The sequence below is a fragment of the Carettochelys insculpta genome, chromosome 24, assembly GCF_033958435.1.
Source record: "Carettochelys insculpta isolate YL-2023 chromosome 24, ASM3395843v1, whole genome shotgun sequence".
Lineage (NCBI taxonomy): Eukaryota > Metazoa > Chordata > Testudines > Carettochelyidae > Carettochelys > Carettochelys insculpta.
Window position 1 is genome coordinate 7,161,867 of NC_134160.1, and position 22,642 is coordinate 7,184,508.

Genomic DNA, 22,642 nt, shown 5'->3' on the forward strand with positions numbered 1-22,642 from the left:
TGAGAAGGCAGGTGGTCCGTGAGACAGTCCCTGTCTGAAAATGCAGTCTGGGCTAGAAAGGTTTGGAGAGCCACAGAGTTGAGTCCCAAAAGCAGGTGCTGCCCTTCAGATGAGTCTCTTTGGAAACCTTTTTAAAAAAAACCAAACAAATGGATGTTTCCTGATAAATCTGAAACAACCCTCAGAATGCATTTTAGCAGAGATCCTTCATTAGCTGGAACTTAGCGTGATACAGCACTATCAGCATGCATGATGCGTCACAGGATGTCAAGAGAGCATTGCAATTTAATAATAAAGACTAGACAAAGCACAGAGCAAGGTGGGTCTGGGAGATCGGGAAGAGGGCTCAAAGAGTAAGGAAAAAGCAAGAATTCAGAGCAGGGGCTGTCTTCCTGGATGTCTTTGCTGCACCTAGTTCATTTTGGGTGCTCCCAGATGTCTACGAAGATATAAATAATTAGGGCGGTCGATTAACGTGGGTTAATGCCTGCGATTAATGCAGGGCAGAATTAACGCGCTAATTTCGGGCCTTAGCTCACATTAATTGACAGCTGGTGCTGCTGGCGGGGCTCCACGCCCCATCTGGCTCGTAGCAGCAGGGCTGCAGCTGCCTAGGCTGGGTGCCATAGCCTGGCTTCCACCTCCACGCCCTCTGCCAGTGGGGCTCTGATTGGGGCTGGACTCCCCTTCAGTGGGGCTCCCCAACCCCAGCCAGCTCCCTGTGGGTGGGACATCCCACATGGCTCCCTTTCACTGGCAGGGCTTCACTCTGCCAGGCACAACTGGAGCTCTGTGCTCCAAGTGGTCTCTGGAGCAGCAACATCCATTGTCTTGCTGGAGGAGGGATGTTGCCAGATGAGAGAGTTTCAGCCTGTATTAGGCAGTAGGGGCAAACGTATTCTTATTATTGTTTAACTGTGCAATTAATCACGTGCTTAATTTTTTACTCACTTGAGAGTCCTATAAATAATCTAAAAATTAGAAAGGCCTTTGAGGGAGCGGAAAGAAAAGGGAAATGCTTGCTGGGACAGAAGTGTGAGGCAGACCCAAACATGGGGGATAGGTTGCATGAGAGGAGGAAACAAAAGTAGCAAAGAACAGAAGAATATCTTGAGCGAAGGGGTGGGGAAAGGAGGAGAAGATGGGGAGAGATGCAGGTGGAAGCTTGGCTGTGAAGGGCTTCGAAGGGGAGGACAAGAAATTTTGAGAAGCATTACGAACAAAGCAGCCCTGTAACAAACACCTTAGCTCCTGAGCACTGGCATTACTGTGTACGTGTACAGTCATATACAGAGCTGTCATGACTTCAGATAGGGGTTTGGTAATGTCCCACTGGGCTTTTCAACCAGGCTGGCAGAAGAGGGCTAGTGTACCCTCTTGGCTCTTCTCTTGAGGGCAGGGTTACTGAAGGGAGAGTTGGCATCTCGTTCCTCTCTAGGAATTCACAAGTAATACGCTCGAGTTCCCCTGCTGACTGGAAGCTGATTAGTAATTGGCTCATGGAGCAGGTGAAAGCAGCTTTGCTAATGAAACCACCATTACCTTCCGGGGTTCTTCCCAGTTCCGTCCCTGCTACATTTTCTATAGAAACCCCAGTGGTAGGCCCCAGCTACCCACTTTTTTGAGCTCTAGGTTCGGGTCTGGAAGCTGTATCAGACGTTTATTTCAGTAACAGAGATTGCTGCTGGCAGGTCTCCACATACCAGAGCCATGGAGAGAAATCTGAAAGGACAAAAATTCAGACAGCGGACTGCAAGCTCCCTCCCTTCACACACCACATAAATGGCCTTCCTCCAATGTTATATTTGTTGAGTTGGGAAATGCTGCGTGGCTCTCAGGGAGGACTCCAGGGACAGCTCCCAACTGAATGACACTCAGGGCTTGCCTACGTTGGGGATTTTTTGTTGGGGGGGAAAAAATCCCAAAAATTTTTCCTCCAGAAAAGGCCCCTTGCGGCCACACTGCAAAGCCTGTTATTCTGGAATTAACAGGGCAGTTAGCTTGAAATAGTAATTCCATGAAACCTAACAACTTTCGCTGACACCCCTGCCTTTTCACTTTTGAAATTGACTCTGCATGTTCTAAGCAGAGGTAATTATGACTTAATGGGCCTCCAGGGAAGTATCCCATCCTTGCTATTAATTCGAAATTGGGCTCTCTAGTGTGAACGCTCCCTTTCAAAATGCCCTTGCTGTGTGAACACTCTTTTCAGAAATAACTTATTTCAACGTTAGAGTGTCTAAATGAGTTATTTCCGAAAAACCCCGCAGGGTAGACGTAGCCTCAGCAACCTGTCTAATCTTGCTTTTGAGTCTCATTCTGATTTAAGGACCTGATAATGTTTGAACCCAAACCTCTGTTGAAAGCCCAGTACGGTGAGTTTGCGGTCGGGCACGTCTGCTTTAATACCTGTCTGACTTTTTAATGGTTTTAGAGGGCGGGGGACTGTGGTGGAGGATAACTGACCTGCTCTCGGCACGTGACTGGGTGAGGAAATAGGAAAAGAATTTCTGGCTCTGAAACTGGCAGTTCCACATGAAGATCATTCTTTATAATGGAACAAAATCTCTCCGCACCCCCAGCTTGCATTCCTGGAATTCCTTCAGCAGAAGGGGCGCTAAATGTTTAATGGTCCTACTCAGAGTTGGAACAGTGCAAGTGGGGGAGATGGGGAAAGAAGTTTATTAATGAAACTATGTTGTTTCAGCTGTGTTGAATTATTAAAGTAAACCAAGACCTGTTCTCTCCTAACTGTAATATCTGTGCTTATGCATTGAGCCAGAGATGGTTCTTGGAATGTGTGCATATGATGGAAGATACTTGCAGGCCAAGCTGGGTACAAGATGTGTGCCAACCATATAATCCCCATAGGTTGATGTCAGAGAGTTGATATTTTTGAGAGAAAGGTGAAGCCTGTGATAGATTGATCCAGCTACTGTAAAGGAGCCCTTAGGTGATTAATTTAGGTTGCCAGCTACATCCATTTTAATAGAGTGTCTGTCTGCACCTAGCTCAGACATGGTTTGGCTGTCAAATCTCCTTCCTCTCAGCATGATACTTTTATTCCTGGAAATTGCTTTTACTCCTCAAAGGCTTCTGTGATCTCTGTCCCATCCAACTGGACAATATAGGACAGGGGTCAGCAACCTTTCCAAGGCGGAGGGCCGAAATTTGACCTTCTGACGTCTACAGTCCCAGTGCCAGTGATATTATTTTTAAAGTCATTAATAGTCCTACTTACAACAGCTGCATTCATAAATAAATGAAAATGCCAAACTTTACTGTGTAGGTGGTGGTTAGCATTGGCTGGTCCTTTGGTAATCCATAGGCGGTGTGGCTTTGAACAAGCTCCTGGCTGTATGGGGGAGCTGGGGTGGGGCTGAGCTCCCACTTCTCATGCTGATGAAAATCAGTTTGCATGCCACTCTTAGTGCCCATCCTGGGGGTTGCTGACCCCTACATAGGAAATTGAAGAATTTGTTTCTGATGTTATCTAAATGTGGAAAACTTACCCTTGCACAAGGTGTGTTTTCATTTTTCAGAAGGAAAATTTTTGAGGATGGTTTTATAGGGTGGTGGTTTGCAGGTGATGTGCATTGTGATTTTCCTTTGGTGATGAGGTTTTGTTAAAGGCTTTTGGTTGTGAGATGCGGACAAGTGTTAGATATGTGCGTGGTCTTGAAAAGCGGGGCTGGTGCTGGCTCAAAATGGGAAGATGGAGGTATAGTATATAGGTTGGAGGCCTGAGTTCCATTTGTGACTCTGCCTCTGTGTGTCTCTGATTTTGGGCCAGGTTTGGTTTTGCAGAACACCTGCCGCTCTGTTTGGGCTGCTAGTGAGTGTGCAGCAGTGGTGAAAATTTGAGCTTTGTTTTCTCATTTGTAAAATGGGGATTGCTCACCAGGGCATTATGAGTATGTGAATGTTTGTGAACATAGGCGTAGGAAGTATGGGGCACCAGGTTTTGCCCCCAGCTTCCCTGCACCCAGAGGCCAGCCCCGCTGCTGGTTCTGCAACATCTCGACCCCAGTGAGGGATCTGCCAGTTCTGTGGGCTCTGCAGTGTGTTGGCCCAAGGTCCAAGCCAGTGTTCCCTTTATGAATTGTATGTGCACTGAGGCATGTGCACGTGTATCTTCAATAGAAACACAGGCTGGCGGCTGAGGGCACTCTGCTCATCAGCTGGGCGGCACCTGAATCTCTCCTGAGCAAGCACTCGGCTTACAGGGAACACCGGTCCAGGCCACCGGCCCTGAGACTGTGCTGCTGCTCAGGGTCCCACCACCATCTCAGGGCTTTGCGGCCACCTCCAGCTGTGGCTAGGTTGCCAGCTGCCAGCCATGGTGTCTGATGGAGAGGTGACCTCAGGCTGGGGCAGCAAGGGGCACAAACAGGTGTAGGTGGAGCGCAGCTTAACACCCCCACCCTAAAAATAGTTCTAGCACACCACCATTTGTGTAGCTCAGATACCATGGTGATGGGAATAAGTAAGCAGATGGCAGTAAATCTCTCTTAAATGTAATTTAGTAGCATTGGGGTGTCCCCCCCCTGCTCATTAGTATGCCCCGGTCTGGTTTCTAAGCCATTTTTTCAGGCCTTGGCTGGGTGGTTGGATGCTGCTGAGTGCCTTCCCAACCGCCGTTTTCTCTCTCAGCCTTAGCAGCACCTTTCCAGAGTGAGTCACACATTCGGCTTAGCTCCCTCTTGCAGCCACCCCGAGGGCTTCTAAAACTTGCCCCATTTAAAATCAAAAATAAAGCTAGGAGCCAAGAGGGAGTGTGTGATGCACAGGTCCTGGAGCAGCCAGTGAGTCTCCAGAGCCAGGAGTGCAGTTGGCAGGCAAAATGTGGTGAACCCTATTATATAATGATTTTTATGTTTAGAATTAAGCAGCCGCAGCACATAACTGAGAAACTTCACACGTTTTTGGTAGTGACAGGGCTGGGCAGAGGCACATTTTTTTCAGGTAACCTGGAATGAAAATAGGACGAGGCACTTGAATGTCAAATTATAAGCCCCCAGTTCTAGAATCTGCTCAGTTGCGGAAGAGGCCCTGATGCACGTTTTTCCTGCTGGTCAGTGAACAAAAAGTCGAGACCCTGGTGGTGAGCCAAGGTCTGGCTGAAGTTGGAGTGCAAGATTCTCCAGTGACACCTGGTCATAAATTATCCAGGGACTCTGCCAGAGCATTAAACACCCACTGGCCCTCTTCTGCCAAAATCCAGCCAGCCAGCCCTGAGAAGCGGTTTCAGGTGAGCTGGCAGTGACCTTCGGGTACAGCAGCTTTGCAGGCCCTGAGAGAGCAGACGACCCTGGAAGAACTAGAGGGTCACCTGGCCTGGGTCCCTGCGGCCAGTCCAGGGCAGCACGTGGTGCGGTGTTGCTTGCAGGGGCTAGGAGCCCTTCCCCGGCAATGGTGCAGAACAGGCAGGGGCAGCCAGGGAACGAGAGGCGACGGCTGCACCTGGACGACGTGCAGGAAACGGCAGGTGGGCTTGTAACCCCGCGGGAGCGCCGATCGATGGCTCTATGCGGGGCTTGCAGGGGCAGGCACCACAGGGTAGGCGCTCCCCGCGCGTCCCCCCTCCTGGTGCAGGTGTTTGCAGGACACCTGGCCGGCGGGGCGGGGCGGGGCGCGCCGTGCATTGCGCGCGGGAGCTGGGGAAGGGGGGACACCCGAGCAGAGACAGGGCGTTGCTTTTCTTTGTCGGGGGATTTGCACTCTGCCCCCTCCCCCCGAGAGGAGGAGCTACGCCAGACAAGGCGGGGGAAAGGGAAGAGCCTGGTACCCCCCCCCCCGCATCCCCCGCCGGAGCCGGCGCTCAACCCGCCGCGCCGCTTGGGCACGAGGTTTCCTTCCGCCCTACCCCCGTGCGCCCTGCAGAGCGGAGACGGGCGGCCGGCGCTGCAGCCCGCGGGGTGACAAGCAGCCTGGGCGCCCCTAGCCGGCTCGGGCCTTCCTCTAGCGACCGAGCCGCGTCTGGCCCTTCCCCGGAAGGCGCCGGCTCCAGCCCTGCCGCGGACCCGCGCCGGGGCCACCCTCTCCAAGCGCGCCGAGGGCCACCCTCGCCATGCCCGCTGCGCGCCGGGGCCGCCCGCCTGCCCGCCCCCCCTTGTCTGGCGGCCCCCGCCTGCCCGTCTCTTCGCTCCTCCCCGTGCCCCGCCTTCTCTTCCCTTCTCCCAGCCCGGCCTTCCCACCCCGCTAGTCTCCGCCCTGCCGAGCGCCCTCCCCTTCCAGCCCCCCCCCGGCCCCCTCTCCGGAGTTGGCAGCTCGGAGGTAGCAGCCTCGCTCTTGCAGCCCCGTCTCCAGCCGCCCGCCGCGGGGAGGCACAGCTCGGCGCCCGGAATGGATCCCGAGGCTCGCTGAGCCCCCCACCCACCCCAGCCGCGAGGGGGAAGCGGGGGGCCGCCGGCGCGCCCCGGCCTTCCCGCGAAGCCTTTTGTTCCCCCGGCCAGAAGTTTGTGCGCCGAGGCCCGTGACAGCTGCAGCCGCCGCCGCCGCGCTGGGCAAGGCCGCGGGGAAGAGAATAGCGGCGGCTGCTTGACATGCATCCCACGGCGCGGCGGCTGGGAGCAGCGCTGGCCGGGGACTCGCGGAGGGGGAGGCGGGGCGCTTTCCGCTCGCTGCCCGGCCGCCGCCGCGCCAGCCTCGGCTGAACCACACAAAGGGCGAGAGGGGAGGAAAGGAAACTTAACTTCCTGGAGACTTGGCCGCTGCCCCTTGCCAAGGCGGCCACCTGCAGCCGGGGGAGAAAGTCCCCCCACCCCCCTCGTTCCCCTCGCTTGGACACTGGAGGGGATTGTGCGGCTCTGCAGCTGGGATTCCTCATGGCCAGACCTGAGGGAGCCGAGAGGAGGCTGGAAAAGCCATGGGCTGCTCTCGGCGGGACCTGGGAAAGTTAGTCCCTCTGGCCCCTCTGCTGTTCACTTATCTTCCAGGAGAGGAGGGCCCGGCTATTCCTCCTGTGCTCTCTGTAACTTGGGATCTGCCCTGCCCTCCCCCTTCTCCGTTTCTGGTGCTTTAAAAGAAAAGCTTCTGCCCATGAAGGAATCTGCTGCCTCTGTCACACCGACAAGCCATTTGTTGTCCTTTTCACTGGGTTGGGATAGTTATGGCTTGATCGGGCCGCCTGGGATAGAAGGCCCAGAGATGCCACCATGCTTCTGAGACAGGAAGACCCAGCGTTCGCCCTGAACGAAGAACTTCCTGTGTTTAAACGGGCAGGAATATCCGCTCCCAAGCTTCGTTCAAATGAAAACACTGGCGTTGTGGAGGGAGAGGCTAATTCAGACCAGCTGGACTTTCCAGGAGCAGAGCTGGGAAGAAAAAGAGAGGGATTTGTAGGCGCCTGGGTGGCAGTTCATGAAGAGACTGGAGGGGTGTTGCCTTTGTTGCGAAAAGAGGGCACACTCCGTATGAATTAACAGCTTCAAACTCATCTGCAGCTTCTGTCAGAAATAATACTCGGGAGCATATTTTGAATAGAAGCTGTCATACTCGGATGGTTTTTGCTGACGGAGTTACAAGCAGAAAGGAACCTTACCTTAAAAGCCACCCTAGAAGGAATTATTTGGCTAGTGATTTTTTTTTTTTTTTAAGAGATGTGCTGGTTATCAGCTTGGACCCACCAGGATTCCTGGAGGGGCTCTGGAGTATGACCTAGCCAGGAACTTTATTACGATGGAGAGTTGCTTCTGTGTGGATTGCCATTTTGACTTCTGTGGAATACAAATCTCTGCATCCAAGTCGTTTTTAGGATTACAGTCCAAAAATTGAAAGGGATTTTCATTTATGCAAAATGCATTGCTTTGTGTTGTGGATAAAAAGTTAACAAGGTTGTTTTCTTCCTGAAGTCAGGAAGTATGGGCAAACCACTAAGCAGGCCAGACTGTTTACGGCAGAATCCCACTTGCCTGGGGAAAGGAGAGGAAGAGGATGGATATATAGAGGACTGCTATGTCCCCCAGAGGTCTATATATGATACAATGAGAATAAACGAACAAATTGACCAGGGATCTAAACTTAATCAGCCTTCCAAAAGCACCATAGATAAGACAGATGCTAGTACTATGTCCAGCAATGGGACTTTAGGAGCATCTAATGTCTTTGAATCAAGGGCACCAGAAAGTAAAAAGTTAGATGAAAGAGTCATTTTTGATGCACTGAAACTCAGCAGTGATGTCACAAAGTCAGCGCCAGCTCCACCCAGGAGAAGGCCAAACCCAGAAAGAAAAGAGAATGTAAACAGGAGATCGTGGAAATCTTTTATGCCACCAAACTTCCCTGAGTTTGCAGAAAGGATTGAGGCCTCCTTGAGTGAGGTCTCAGAAGCTGGTGCCTCAAGCTCTTCTTTACAAGAAAAACGGGAGTCCAGCAGCGTGTTGGGTGAGAGCTCTGGACAGTCAGACCATGGGGAGCCTATGTCAGAATCGCTAACATTGGAACATGTCTCCAAGTCATCTGGCATTCCAGAAGTTCAGGAGGCAAAACAGTTAAGTGAAGACTGCAGTGACTGTTTCCAAGATGAATGCCAACCACTTCTGAAACCGGAAGACACCCCTGCAGCATCCATGATCCTCAAACGGGGCCATAATCTCTCAAGTGCTACTTGGCCAAGAGCAAGGAGGAATGTTATCAGAGGAAGCCTTAGCGATGGGCATCACGAAACACTTGAAGCCGCCCAAGAAGACTGCCTCGTAGAAACCGTACAGCTGTCTCCCTGCCTAAGCGAAGAGCTGCTGGATTCAGGAATGAATATTCTCATCACCCCCAGCCTGAGAGAAAAAACGGAGTCCGAGCTGCGATTTGAAGAGGATGAGAGATGGATAATGATGGAGGCTGAGGAGGAGTGGGAGGAGGAGATGCTGTCAGAAGGAGGAAAGACGGTGGTGTTGACAGATGAGAAAAGGAACTGTTGCTTGGCAGATATTTCTGAAGAAAGGGAACAATTAACTGCTATAGCAGTGACAGTAAAGGCGGCAGATGGTTCTGCCGGTGTCCTGGGAACTTTGAACCATCCAGCTCATCACCCTGTGCACTGTGATGACTCACAGCTGCATGATAGCAGCTTAGCTTCTGTTCCCCAGGAAACCAACCAGGATTTAAGCTGTACGTTTGCAGCTAATGTGCGTGGTACTGAAGATGTAACCGCTCAGTACAAAGCTGAGGACTTCACTCCAAATTCAGAGCTCTGCATCAGTCTGGTTGGCCCAGAGCAGTTCTCTGACACCGATTCTGTGCAGATGTTCCTTGAACTAGAGAAGCAATGCTGGAGTGAAGAAGATGGAACTGCTCCAGTGCATCTGGAGGGTCAGGTCTCTGAGATGTGCTCAGAAGGGCTGGACCCACAAACAGACTCAGAAAAGCTTGCAGAGGCTGCAGCAGAAGAGGGCCAACAGCTGGCTGCTTTTGAAGTCAGTGCTACAGACTCTGCTATTGTGTCAGACCTTGAGGACTTTGACGGCACTTGCAGTTCTCAGGTGGTGAGTACGATAGAACCCACCACAGAGCCTTACTCTGAAAAGGAAGCCTCCTCGGTAACCCAGACAGACTCTGAAGAAGTGGGGGTTTCCAGTCCTAGGGCAGCAGAGGGGACAATATCACCACAGGCGATAAGTCAGCTAGAGAACGCTAAAGAACTTGAAACTGGCCTGTTGACAGACCAAGAAACAAGGGATAGTGGTGTAGCAGGGGGACTATTAAGCTGTGAATTGACATTGTCTCCTGAGGCAAATAGTGAAACGCCCTGTTGTGAAGGAACACTTCCTCAGCCCCATGGTAATATGTTAACACCCCAAGGAGATAGAACCCCATTGGAAACCTGTGGTAAAATGGAGAGTACCTCTGAAGAGTATACAGAAAGCGTGTCACCACACCGTTTGTTTCCCTGTCAGCCATTAGCTTCTTCCACAAGAGCTGTGGAACTGGACTCCCAGCAAGTTTGTTACTGGCTGAAAGATAAGGTCAGTGTGGAACAGGTTAGTAGCTCTGAAAAGAGTGAGCATCCTCGGTCTGAAAGGACTGAATTCTCAAACTGGGGAGTCTCAGAATTGGCATCTGAGGATGAAGTCACAGACTTGGACAAAGAGGGCGATCGATTGGAGGGCCAGCTGCATGGAACAGAAAGTTCGGGAGCGCACTCTTTTTCTCAAGCACCTTTCTCAGATTCTGTATTTGAGATGGACTCTGAGGCCCAGGTAGACTCCATAGAGTCCATCGAGGACCTGAAATCAGAAGAAACAGCGTCCCTGGGTGAGACGCTGCCTGTGGAAGGGATTGCACCTGAGGAAGAGTTCACAGGTGTCCGTGTTGTTCAGGAGGATGTGCCAACAGTGACTGGACAGGTGATGCTGAATGTTTCTGCAGGAGAGGCAGACACCTGGGAACAAGGAGACTTGGCCTGGCTGTTTGAACATAGCTGGGAGGATAAGTTAGTAAGTTGTGCTGCTGGTGGACTGTTTGTGCATGGGGATATTCACGCTCCTGTTCCCCTGGAATGTGTGGGCGCTGCATGGCCCGGCACCGAGGAGCACGCTTCCACAGTTGCAACCAGTGAGAGGGTGCTTCTGGCCATTGCTGCTCCAGTGACTACCGAGCAGCTAGCCACCACCATGCACAACAGCACAGAACTCCCTCATGCCTCGCCAGCTGCGGAGGAGCCTGTTGCCGATGCCGCACCACCAGCCGCGGAGGAGCCTGACACCACACCAGTGGCCACAGAGGAGCCTGTTGCCGATGCCGCACCACCAGCCGCGGAGGAGCCTGACACCACACTAGTGGCCACGGAGGAGCCTGACACCACACCAGTGGCCACGGAAGAGCCTGTTGCCGATGCCACACCCCTAGCCGCGATGGAGCCTGACACCGCACCGTCGGCCACAGATGAGCCTGTTGCCGACGATGCACCACCGGCCATGGAGCAGCCGGTAATAGCACTGCTAAGAACTGAGAAGCATACTACCATTGTCACAGCATCCAGCTTGGAGTTGCTTCCCACTGACCCTCCAGGTATGGAAGAGTTTCCTGTCCCTACCCCATCCAGACCAGAAGAGTTTAATGCTGTGGCAGTTTCCAGCACAAAGGAGCATGCTGCACCCCTACAAGGGATGGAAGAACTCGCCCCAGCTTGGCCATTCAGGACGGAGGAGTTAGCTGCTGCACCACCTGGCCAGGAGGAGCCCCTTGCCACTGGCCAGACCCTGCGAGAATCATGTGCTTCAGAGCTCGGTATACAGATGCTTCCTGCAGCTGTGCTGGGAGTGGAACGCCCCCCTCCTTTCTCACACCTCCAACTACAAGAATTATCTTCTGCAGCCTCTGGGGTGAATGTGTTGGCTACCACAATGACTGGCACACAAGGGCCTCCTATCCCAGCTCTTGTTGCAGAAGGGCCTTCTGCTAGAACAGATGGATTAGTTCCAGATAATGAGGTATTTGTTTCTCTGTTACTTACACATGGGTATGTCAGACAGGAAATCCCTTTATTTGGGGTGGGGGCGGAGAGGAAGTTCTGACTCCTACCTACTTGACAGTTTGCTCACAGTTTTTGTGGGGTACAGACTGCAAAAATTGTTCCCTCTGGTGTATTACTTTTCTGTAACACAATCCTTGAGGTAGGTCTTCTCCCAATTAATAAGGGTTAAAATACACATTTTTGCAAGCATGGGAGGTAAACCTTGATAATAGCTAGATAATGAAAATTCTTTCCCTAAACTTTTCAAGTGACTTATTCAGATAACTACTGCTTACTCAGATGTAAATTAGGGATTGGGGTTGGAGGGCCAGATGTATGGTAGAGATACGCTGTTTTTTCTCAAGCACCTTTGTCAAGTGATTCTGTATCTGAGAAAACAAGCATCTGACGAAGTGGGTCTTTGCCCATGAAAGCTTGTGCTCCAATAACTCTGTACGTCTATAAGGTACCCAGGACTTCTTGTTGTTTTTGCAGATACAGACTAACCCAGCTACCCCTGAAGGACTCTGAGGCCCAGGTGCACTGAAATAGATGCACCATTTCAAATACCAAATTCTGTAACTAAAGAGAATGTGTACAGCAAAGTGGGTGAAAAATATATGCTACCCATAGCCACTCATTCAAGACTTTTTCTGAATGCACAGAGAGGCCAAGATGTTCATAACTACCACGAAAAATGAGTTTAATTCTTTTCAGTATTTTACTAGCAATGTTTGCATTAAGAAAATTATAAAAGTGCTGTAAAGTTTTTTGTTTTTTTTTTAAAAACCTCATGGATTCCCGTATCTGAACTGTTTGGTTTTTTTTCACCTAAACGGCTGGTTATTTAATCATTGGGAAGATATTACCAGTTGCTCAGCAGATAAACCTGATTCAGTGGCAGTTTGTGCTATTTAAAAAATCCATTAACAACTCAGCATCCAAGAACAGTTCTGAAATGGAAAGAAACCAAGGGAGAGAACAATTCGGTTTTGGTTAAAATGCAGCCTGTGTTGTCAAATCCAGTTCCAGTCAGTAAATTAGGAAAGAAAAAGAGACATCAAGATACTGACTTCATGTGGCCATTATCTGGGATTTACCGCTTCAGTTTCATTGTTGCCTCTCCCTTGGGACTGTATTCTGTATTAAATGGTTCTACTTTATTAACCCTTTGGGTCCAGTGAGGCTGCCAAGCCATTGATAGGTTTAGACTTGCATCAGGAAAACGCCATGTAGCTTTAGTGTCTTAGTATTAACCGGCTGTGTTAAGTCTAATGTGTCCCAAGTACATGAAGGAAAAACATGCTTCCTGTGCTGGAACACGTTCCCTTTGAGAAGTTCGTTTGGATGGAGTGCTGGCACTTCAGCAGACGGTTACCACATGAGGGCTGTATTTGTGTTCAGCAGTAAAAGAGTTAAGAAGCGGTGTGAGATCACAGGATGCAGTCATCCATGATGGGAACAAGTAGAAGCTAAAGAGAGACTTTGGAAAGTGACTCTCAAAATGAGAGGGAGGTACCTGAACAGATCCAGAGCCTTCAGTCAAGAGTGGTACTCGCTGCAGTTCCCCAAACAGAGCTACTAGGAAACCTCACTCATCACTTCTATGCAGAAAATAGATTGTACAGTAAATATTAGTTTCAGATTTGAGTCCCAGTGAAGGTTAATGAAGTAAAACATTGGAATCATTTTTGTGCATATTGGCTTTGAAGAATAAATGTTAGAAGTATTTATCCTTCATGCGATCATGCGTGTGGCTTATATTTTAAATGAGCCATATGAAATGGGCTTCTGCTTCTGGATTACTCATGGTGCGGTTGTTTATTGTTGAGTGTGCATGTGGATCCTGCAAAAATAGAATGCTTTAAAGCTTTTAGTTAAAAACAGCAAGTTTTATATTTAAGTCTTAAATCAGAGTGCACTGTGTTTCTGTCAAACCTTTGTGCGCCTGACTTATCAGTCTGGTTCTTTCGTGTATTTGGCTGCCTCCATCGGCCAGCTCCATATAAGAGCAGTAACACGAGCGTTTGCAGAATTAGTTATTTCATGTCACTATCACATCTTATAACCACGGAATAATTCTGTACAAGCGTATAGCTCTGGACAGCGTCTTCCAGCACTCTTGAGTTAATATTCCTGGCATAGTTCCACTATGTCAACAAGCTGCTGAACTTCAGTGGGGAGGAAAAGATTATTCTTTGAAAATGGGGGCAGAGCAATGGAAAGCCAGCTGTCTATCCCAAGCAGAGTGTTCCTGACTTTCACGGAGTGTTACTAACTTTCATACCTTCAGAGAGAAAGCACTTGTCTGCTAGCAGAGACGTTTTCCAAACCTTACTCGAGGGCTTGCGTCTATGGGGTTTTTGGCATTAAGTCTGTCTGAGATGAAATGTTTAGACTTCGTCGATCCTTGGTTAAATGGGTTTTTCTAGCATACTTGGAAAGAAAGGAGGAAGGTCAATCTCTGACAAATAGAAGGGAAAAGATTACAGTGCTCACAGTGTACTCACAGCCCTCTCCCCAGGAAGGGAGCAGGAGATCATAGACAACCTGTCTTCTGTGCTAGCTAACAGCCCAAAGCCCCAGTATGAACATTATGTTTCCATCCCCATTTCGGATTGTACTGTTTATTACGTTAAAGCAGATCTGGCCTTTTACCTCTCAGGTTTAGCTTTCTGTGTTGCAGTGTTTCCGGCACAACGTGGCCTTGGTTGCTTGCCCTGCTTCACGCAGGCTAAGTGACATTATTGTGGAGGAAGAGAAATGAATACAGACTGCTGGGGTCTGGCTTGTCATCAGCTAGTAACAGGAGATTTGAGCTATGATAAGAGCACTTATCTCCTTGGAAAGATGGGATTTTTCCCCGTTTTTCCTCCCAACAGGCAAGTTTCCTTCCTTCATTTCCAAAACCCCTTTTTTGGTTTGAACGCTTTTTCCACTGGACTCGCAGAGTGGGATTGTGCCAAATATGTGGGATGATCTCAGATAAACAGCTAACACATTAATCTTTCATGGCCTTTCTCTTGTTCCCTCGGTCTTTGTGAATTGAGTATGTTTCCCAGTGTCTACAGTGTCACTTGTTTGACAAAACTCATATACGTATATAGCATATCCCAGTGACACGCTGCCATGATTTAATTTGCTTTGGCTTCTGTTATTGAACATCTGAGTGAGTTTTGGTGTAAATCACAATTCGCTGTCTAGATGAGGCTTTTGGATTTACAGATTTGAAGTCATGTATGACTGGGTTTGAGCAAAACGATGCTTGAAACTGGTAGATACTTGTAGTGATGATTATACTGGATGTGAGCAAATGGAAGACTTAAAGAAATAAATAAAAATAAGTGTAACAGAAGAAGCAGAAGGAAAATATCTTGCTTGCTGTCTGGAGAAGGTTAGGAACTGAAGTCCAGTGTTGCCTGTAAGCTGAGCACTTGGGGAGCGCCCCCAGCAGAGTTTCAGGTGCCGTTCAGCTGATCAGCAGAGTGGCCACTGCCAGCAGTATGTGGTGGCACACAGCTGCGCGTGCCTTGGTGCCCATAACAAAATTTATTCCACCCACAGATGGAAGAAATTAGAGGGGACGCTGCTGTAGTTTAACGTGTGTCCATTGGCAGGTGAGGCTGTGCTGTGTAGGAGAACTGAAGGTTATAAATCAACTTCCGCTTCTTGTTCAGCTGTTTCAGAAGGAGCAAGTGGATCCCATTCAAGTAAAACTGCAACAAGTCAATGGAGTGGGCCAGGGACTCATCCAGAGTGCGGGAAAGAACTGTGATGTGCAGGGGCTGGAACATGATATGGAAGAGATCAACGCCCGCTGGAACACTCTTAACAAAAAGGTGAGCCCCACCAGCGAAGTGAGCCTTCCTGGCTTGATGCATTAAGGCATCATCTTGGCTCAAGTGAGTCAGCTGACGTAAAGGGCACAGCCTCTGTCATGGTAAGCGGAGCCATTGACACGGGGCCAAAGACAATGACTATGATGTCACCTGGTGTAATTTGAGAATACTGTACTACTATTGATGTGTGTGTGTTTGTGTACAACGCAGGTGGCACAGAGAATCGCACAGCTCCAAGAGGCCCTGTTGCATTGTGGTAAGTTTCAGGATGCTTTGGAGCCCTTGCTGAGCTGGTTGGTGGACACAGAGGAGCTCATCTCCAATCAGAAACCTCCCTCTGCTGAATACAAAGTGGTGAAAGCTCAGATCCAAGAGCAGAAGGTAAGTGAGCTGCAGATAGTGAACACTGAAGGATATGAAGGCCAGGAGTGCATCTACTTAAGCTAGTAGCTGAATAAATGTATCTGCTCCTTTTGGATAACTTTAAGAATATAAATGTTAACTGTGCTTTCATATAATTCTACTACTACCACCATTCCACACGTGACATTCTTATATTACATTATATTTTCTGAGTTCTGGTCTTGTTGTCCATACTTGCAATTTTAACAGGGTAGTAATGATGAGTATTATATAAAAGACATTAGACTGGCTCTACGGCTCCAGCAGTATTTTGCTGTCATGCTGTCTTGAAATTCTCTGCCTACTTATTTTTCTTCAGCTATAGCCCATTTGAGTTCGCTCAGACTGACAACTGTTTTATATCAGGCTCAAATCAGTTTTGTAGAGTAGGGTTTTAGTTTCGAACAAAATAAAAACACAGAGAAGAGGGCTGGCCAAACGCAAATGGGTCGTTAGGTAAAACGTACAGGTTAGGAATCTGACTTATTAATGTATGGAAAGTTGATGCATGTTGTTAATGGCAAAACAAAACTTTTTATTTAAAAAAAAAAAAAAGACTTGATCACTTGCACCAGCGATGGACAACCAGGAGTAGTTCACAGGCTGCAAGAGGGAGTGGGCTGCAGCAACCTGTGGCTCACTGAGGTTCCACATGTGACCCCAATGTCCCCCATCTGTCCCCTGCCACCTAGCTCTCATGCACTGGAGACCCACAGTTACCTGCTTCTCCCATTCCCTTCCAACAGTTTCACAGTGTGCAAATCACCTGATTCATGCCATGGCCCTGTGCTTTCCCCTCCCTCCCAGAGTTGGAATGCTGTGAACAGCTGATTCGTGGCATTCCAGCTCTGGGAGGGAGCGGGAAAGAGCAGGGATGGCGCACAAACCAGGCAATTTGTGGGTCCTCCAAGGGTGCTGTGAGGAAGGGGGAGGAGCAGGGACATGCAGGGTCCTGGTGCCCCCAGTGCACGGGAGTCTCATTGGGCAGTGGGGGCACCCGGGGCATCTGCGGGTTGCCCACCACAGGCATAAACTGAGCTTTTTTTAAGAGGAGATTTGAGCAAATGTCGAAGCATCCAATATGGGTTGTGAGTTTCAAGTCTCTCTTTTGAATTGAGTGTTTTGGATTCCTTCAGGCATACTGTATTTCTTGTCTTTTGAGTTTGGGAGGGAAAATAGCCTTGTTGTTGTTGGTTTACTCAGCTGGGTTTGGCTGCAGCCCAGTGTTTATTAATGGTTTTCAGAGACAATTAGAGGTTTGGTGTCTTTGGAGGCAAAAGTAGCTCTGCTGACTCAATTTGGTAACTTTTTTCCCTCTTTGTTTCCATGTTTATGATAAAGCTGCTCCAGCGGCTCTTGGATGATCGCAAGGCCACTGTCGAGATGATTCAGGCAGAGGGTGGAAGGATAGCGCAGTCAGCCGAGCCAACAGACCGAGAGAAGATTGTTTGCCAGCTGGAGAGTCTTGAAAATAGATGGGCAGGACTGCTTGGCAAGGCAGCCGCCAGGTAAGGAGCGGAGGAAACAACTTCATTTTGCTTCGGCTTTGAAAGGGAAAAAATCCCTCTGTGCACAGCAGGAGATATGTTCTTTGCCCCATTGTATCTGTTAGAAGGTGCTGTATAGTTAAGGTTGGAGAACAAGTATGAAACATGTAATGATTTCCCTAGCCTCTCTCGTGGTGTCCCTAGTATCTCTGTGTCAGAATCTGGGAATGGGTGACAGGTGAGGGATCACCTGATGATTACGTGTTCTGTTCATTCCCTATTGAACACCTGGCGTTGACCGGTGTTGGAAGACAGGATACTGGCTAGATGGACCTTTGGTCTGACTCAGTGTAACTGTTCTTATATAAGCTTCTGAATTTCTTTTCTGCTCTAGACTAGATTATCACAGTGGTCTCTTCTAGCCTTAAAATCTTGGTCAGGTATCCTCCTTCATAGTAAAGCCATGCAGTAGGCCCAGACTTCACCTTCCACTATTTTTTAGTCTAGGATTATCTTGGCACTGTAGTGGCAATTTCTCCTATATCCTTCAATGGTCTGTATATTGGAATGGTTTATGGAGCTCATTGTCTCCTGTACTTTAGACAGAGGCCATTTTATTATTGTTTGTTTGAATTACACTGTACACTTACAAGCTGCTTTCTGACTGACGGAAGCATTTGTGTGTGTGTTTTTGAACTGTTTTCTGTCTGGTTTGGTTGGCCATCCAGTCGTCTGATTAACTGTTGCTTAGGATAAGTCTAGAATAAGTACAGCACTTTGGGCTTGCAGCCAGCGTTAATCCACTGGACAGTGTTGTGGGCTGTTTGTAGTTATCAGATAGCAATGCTTGGGAAGTTCAGTGATATTTCTTTACTGGAATATCCTGGAAGCAGCAAGTGTCAACCTGCAGACACGTGAAACCAAAATGTGTGTTGGGTGGGTGAAACAGATGGCAGAGTTTTGTACTTCTGTGGAGATGCCGAGATGAAATTAATTCTCTTCACAGTGCGTTTATTTTTATTCCTCCTAGTTTGACTTTCAGCTTCAGCTCCAGAGTACTGCTTGCACCTTTCTGTTGCATGAATCTCATTTGCAAGATGCAGTTTGCTGCATGGTTTAGCATAATGAGGTGTGGAGCCACCCAGAAGGGCCAGCCTCAGTATTTGAAATTCGAGCAATAAATGGGCCATGGTGTCAAGGACTGTCAATCTGGAACCTTTCATCAGCACCTAATGGGCCTCCCAAAAACAAAATTCAAGGATTTTAGCAATGCCCCTTGTCATTTTGGGAGGTTTCTGTCCCAGTGCTATTGATGCAAAAAAGCTAACAGTGTAGAACATAAGGCTTTTTTATTGACTTTATTGGGAGCTGCCTGGGACCTTACACAACATGTGTGAAAAGTGCAGATGCTAGGGAATGTGTGTGTTGTCATTTTCAGTTTGCGTGACAAGATATTACCCTTGGACTGAAGAGAGGTGTTTGATTTTCTTCTTTCTATCTCTGCTGAAAGGAATTTGCACTCAGGCTTCTAGCCATTGACACATGCAAAAAGCTCTAGAGTGCCAAATAATTTTTAAGATTTGGATGGCTCTCAAACTTTCCATTGCTTAACTTTCCAGCTTTTTAAAAAATGCCCAATTAGCCATTTTGTTGTTACCTTGACGTAGGCAAAACCAACTGGAAGAGATCCTGGTTCTCGCCAAACAATTCCATGAGACCACTGAGCCTATTTCAGACTGGCTATCTTTGACGGAGAAGAAATTAGCAAATTCGGAGCCCATTGGTACTCAGACAGCTAAAATCCAGCAGCAGATCACCCGGCACAAGGTAGGAAATGGGTCCCCATGCAAACACAGAAGCATCAATGGAAGGTGTCTACCATTGTTACATGAAGATGTTAAGCAGTGATGGGGAAAGCTGCCACAGTCTTTTGAAATAAAGAGAACATGGGAAATCAGGACCTGGGTAGCTAATTGTTTGCTGCTGGTCATAATGTAGCTATGCCACCATTATCAAAGGGGTGGCTGGGTTAGTTAATATCCGCAAAAACAATGAGAAGTCCTGTGGCACCTTATAGACTAACAGATTTATTGACGCACGAGCTTTCATGGGCAAAGACCCACTTCGTCAGATGCAGTCTTCTGATGAAGTGGGTCTTTGCCCGCGAAAGTTTGTGCTCCAGTAAATCTGTTAGTCTATAAGGTGCCATGGGACTCCTTGTTTATGCAACTGTTTTGTCTTTTTCTCTTTACAACCAACTTAAAGCTTTTATTTGCTCTAGTTTTTGCCTTTCCTTGCTGAGTTTTGTCTTTAGTTTGTTTGATCATAAATTAATTTCATTCTGAAGTTGTTTTCTTCTCCATTTTATTCCATTTTCAGTCATTTGTTTCTGTTGTCCATTTTGTCACCCTGGATTTTCAGGTGCTAGAGGAAGACATAGAGAGTCGCGCAACAGATGTGAATCAGGCAGTCTCTGTTGGGCAGTCTCTCGCCTCCCTGAGTTGCATAGCTGAACAGGCCTTGCTGTCAGAGAAGCTAGACTCACTGCAGGCCCGGTACAGCGAGATTCAAGATCGGTGCTGCCGGAAGGCAGCCCTGCTTGATCAGGCCTTGTCCAATGCTAGGCTCTTTGGGGAGGATGAGGTGGAAGTGCTCAACTGGCTGGCGGAGGTTGAGGACAAGCTCAGCTTGGCATTCGTAAAGGATTATAAACAGGACGTCCTGCAAAAGCAGCATGCCAACCATCTGGTATTGCCGTTTTCCTTTCTTTCATATTTATTTATTCATTTGTTTATTTAGCTATGTCACAACTGTTTCGATCCATTTTTCGGTTCTGTTTGATTTTCATTTTAGCCAGCATCAAAACAGGTCTCTCTTTCTTTTCTCAGGTGGAGGGAATAAGCTTATTTTATTTATTAAAAACAGCTCTCATTGCCTCCCACCCCCTAAAAACAGGTGTCCAGGTGTCCCATAGAATGTAATTTTTTCACATGCTTTGCATCAAACTCCTGGACTAAGTAAACCAGACCGGCCACAATTTTTCTTTAGAGCTTCTGGGAATAAGGGACTTTAAAGAGACAGGCAGTGTGCTGTTCTCCAGCATTCACCACCTCTTCTGAGAAGCAAGGTCTGTTTTGTGCAGTGTGGACACAGCATACATCAGCCTAGCTTTCAGTGCAGACTCAGCAGATGCTAACAGCATTTTTTTCCTGCATCTCTGAATTATGTTAACTGTGCTGAAAGAAGCACTCACCTGTCCCCATAGCTGCATCCACACTAGGAATTTTGTAAGGCATAACTATGTTGCTGGGGAGTTGGGGAGGTGGGTTTGAAGCATAGTCCAGTAAATTTCATCTTTGTTTAATTTCTAATACACGAATGGATTGCTCATTCAATGGAGGAGCTGATTAGGCTTCACTTGGAGTATTGTGTCCAATTCTGGGCATTACATTTCAAGAAAGATGTGGAGAAATTGGAGCAAGTCCAGAGAAGAGCAACAAAAATGACCAAAGGTCTAGAAAACATGACCTGTGAGGGAAGGCTGAAAGAACTGGCTTTGTTTCATTTGGAAAAGAGAAGACTGAGAGGGCACTACAGAGGAAGGGAAAAGTTGTGATTTCCCTTGGGATCAGTTTCCCCTCTCTGCTGCACTTGGTCGCTGAAGAGCCTCTTCGTGAGAGATGGTAACTGCTGTTGGTTCTTTCCATTCAGGCCCTGAATGAGGAGATTGTGAACAGAAAGAAGAATGTGGACCAAGCCATTAAAAACGGGCAAGCGCTTCTGAAACAAACCACAGGTATCAGAAAAGATCTGGGACAAAAGGGGACAGTTGCCCAGGACAATTTAAAAGGGCGCAAGGCTGAGGGTTGACTGAGGGAGGCGCAGCGTGGGCCTGGTGGCTAGTCCCACCTCTTTTCTTTGGCAGGCCTGGAACCAATTCCCCCCTGCCCTGTTGCCCAGCTCCTGGCAAAGTCTGTCGCCAGCCCTCTAAGAGATTAACGGATTACAACACCTGGGCTACGTCTACATGTGAAGCCTACGTCGAAGTAGCCTATTTCGATGAATAACTTCTACACGTCCTCCAGGGCTGGCAACGTCGATGTTCAACATCGACGTTGCGCAGCACCACATCGAAATAGGCGCTGCGAGGGAACGTCTACACGCCACAGTAGCACACATCGAAATAAGGGTGCCAGGCACAGCTGCAGACAGGGTTACAGGGCGGACTCAACAGCAAGCCGCTCCCTTATAGGGCCCCTCCCAGACACAGTTGCACTAAACAGCACAAAATCCACAGAGCCGACAATGAGTTGCAGACCCTGTGCCTGCAGCATGAATCCCCCGCTGCAACAGCAGCAGCCGGAAGCCCTGGGCTAAAGGCTGCTGCACATGGTGACCATAGAGCCCCGCACGGGCTGGAGAGAGAGCATCTCTCAACCCCCCAGCTGATGGCCGCCATGGAGGACCCGGCAATTTCGACGTTGCGGGACGCGGATCGTCTACACGGTCCCTACTTCGACGTTGAACGTCGAAGTAGGGCGCTATTCCTATCTCCTCATGAGGTTAGCGACTTCGACGTCTCGCCGCCTAACGTCGAAGTTAACTTCGAAATAGCGCCTGACGCGTGTAGACGTGACGGGCGCTATTTCGAAGTTGGTGCCGCTACTTCGAAGTAGCGTGCACGTGTAGACGCAGCCCTGGTCTGATAAAGATACTCCCCCTCAACCAACTGGGATTCAGTGAGAAGCTTGGTTGCAACTGGTTGCAATAATTTGCCCCAGTGAGGCTATTGGCTTTGTGTTCCCAAGAGGCCTCAGAGTTGAATGATGTACCAAACACATTCTTTCTGTGCAGCAGACCCTGAGTTAGTGTTAAACGTGTTTATTATTGTGGTGTCTAATGCTTATAGCTACACTACCATGGAAGATCAACCTGCTCAGGTCGATCATCTGGGGCTGATTTCATGCATCTAGTGTAGACATATGAAACTGAGCTCTTAGGGGTCACAGTCAGTCCCTGTACTCCTTGCAAGATGCGAGGCATAAGGGAGGTCAAAGGGAAAAACTCTCCTATTGACCTTCCCCTGTTAAGACAGACAAGTTAGCCGAGCGCAAATACGTCAATTTTAGCTACGCAATTGGTGTAGATAGAATTGCGTATCTGCAGACAGCTTTCTTAGTCTAGGATAGACATAGCCTAAGTGTCATCCCACAGGGCAGCAGACAGGCCCTCCCGGTAAGCATGCTGACAGCTGTTGAGCAGAGGTTTCCAAGCAGAGGTCTGTGTGGTTCATTTTTGGTGGTCTGTACAGACCTGGCTTGCAACCCATTACAGGCTCTGTTCCTTTCAGCTGCTAAATCACATTAAAAGCAGCTAAAAATACATTGAGCACTTTCCTAATATTGCTTACCATGTAAGTAATTGCTCCAGTTGCCATGTGGATGTCATCCGTTCGTGTGTGG

At 48.6% G+C, this 22,642-nt stretch overlaps 1 protein-coding gene across 19 annotated transcripts in view; it reads left to right on the forward strand.

Moving 5' to 3' along the window:
- Nucleotides 1–22,642, forward strand: part of MACF1 (microtubule actin crosslinking factor 1) — a 317,553-nt gene that overhangs the window by 230,822 nt on the left and 64,089 nt on the right. For all 19 annotated transcript variants that reach the window (XM_074976442.1, XM_074976451.1, XM_074976458.1 and 16 more), the window contains 6 exons: nucleotides 15,130–15,291; nucleotides 15,502–15,672; nucleotides 17,035–17,201; nucleotides 18,848–19,007; nucleotides 19,602–19,928; nucleotides 20,892–20,976. In XM_074976442.1, coding sequence (XP_074832543.1) covers nucleotides 15,130–15,291; nucleotides 15,502–15,672; nucleotides 17,035–17,201; nucleotides 18,848–19,007; nucleotides 19,602–19,928; nucleotides 20,892–20,976 — 1,072 coding nt within the window. The remainder of the gene's footprint in view (nucleotides 1–15,129; nucleotides 15,292–15,501; nucleotides 15,673–17,034; nucleotides 17,202–18,847; nucleotides 19,008–19,601; nucleotides 19,929–20,891; nucleotides 20,977–22,642) is intronic.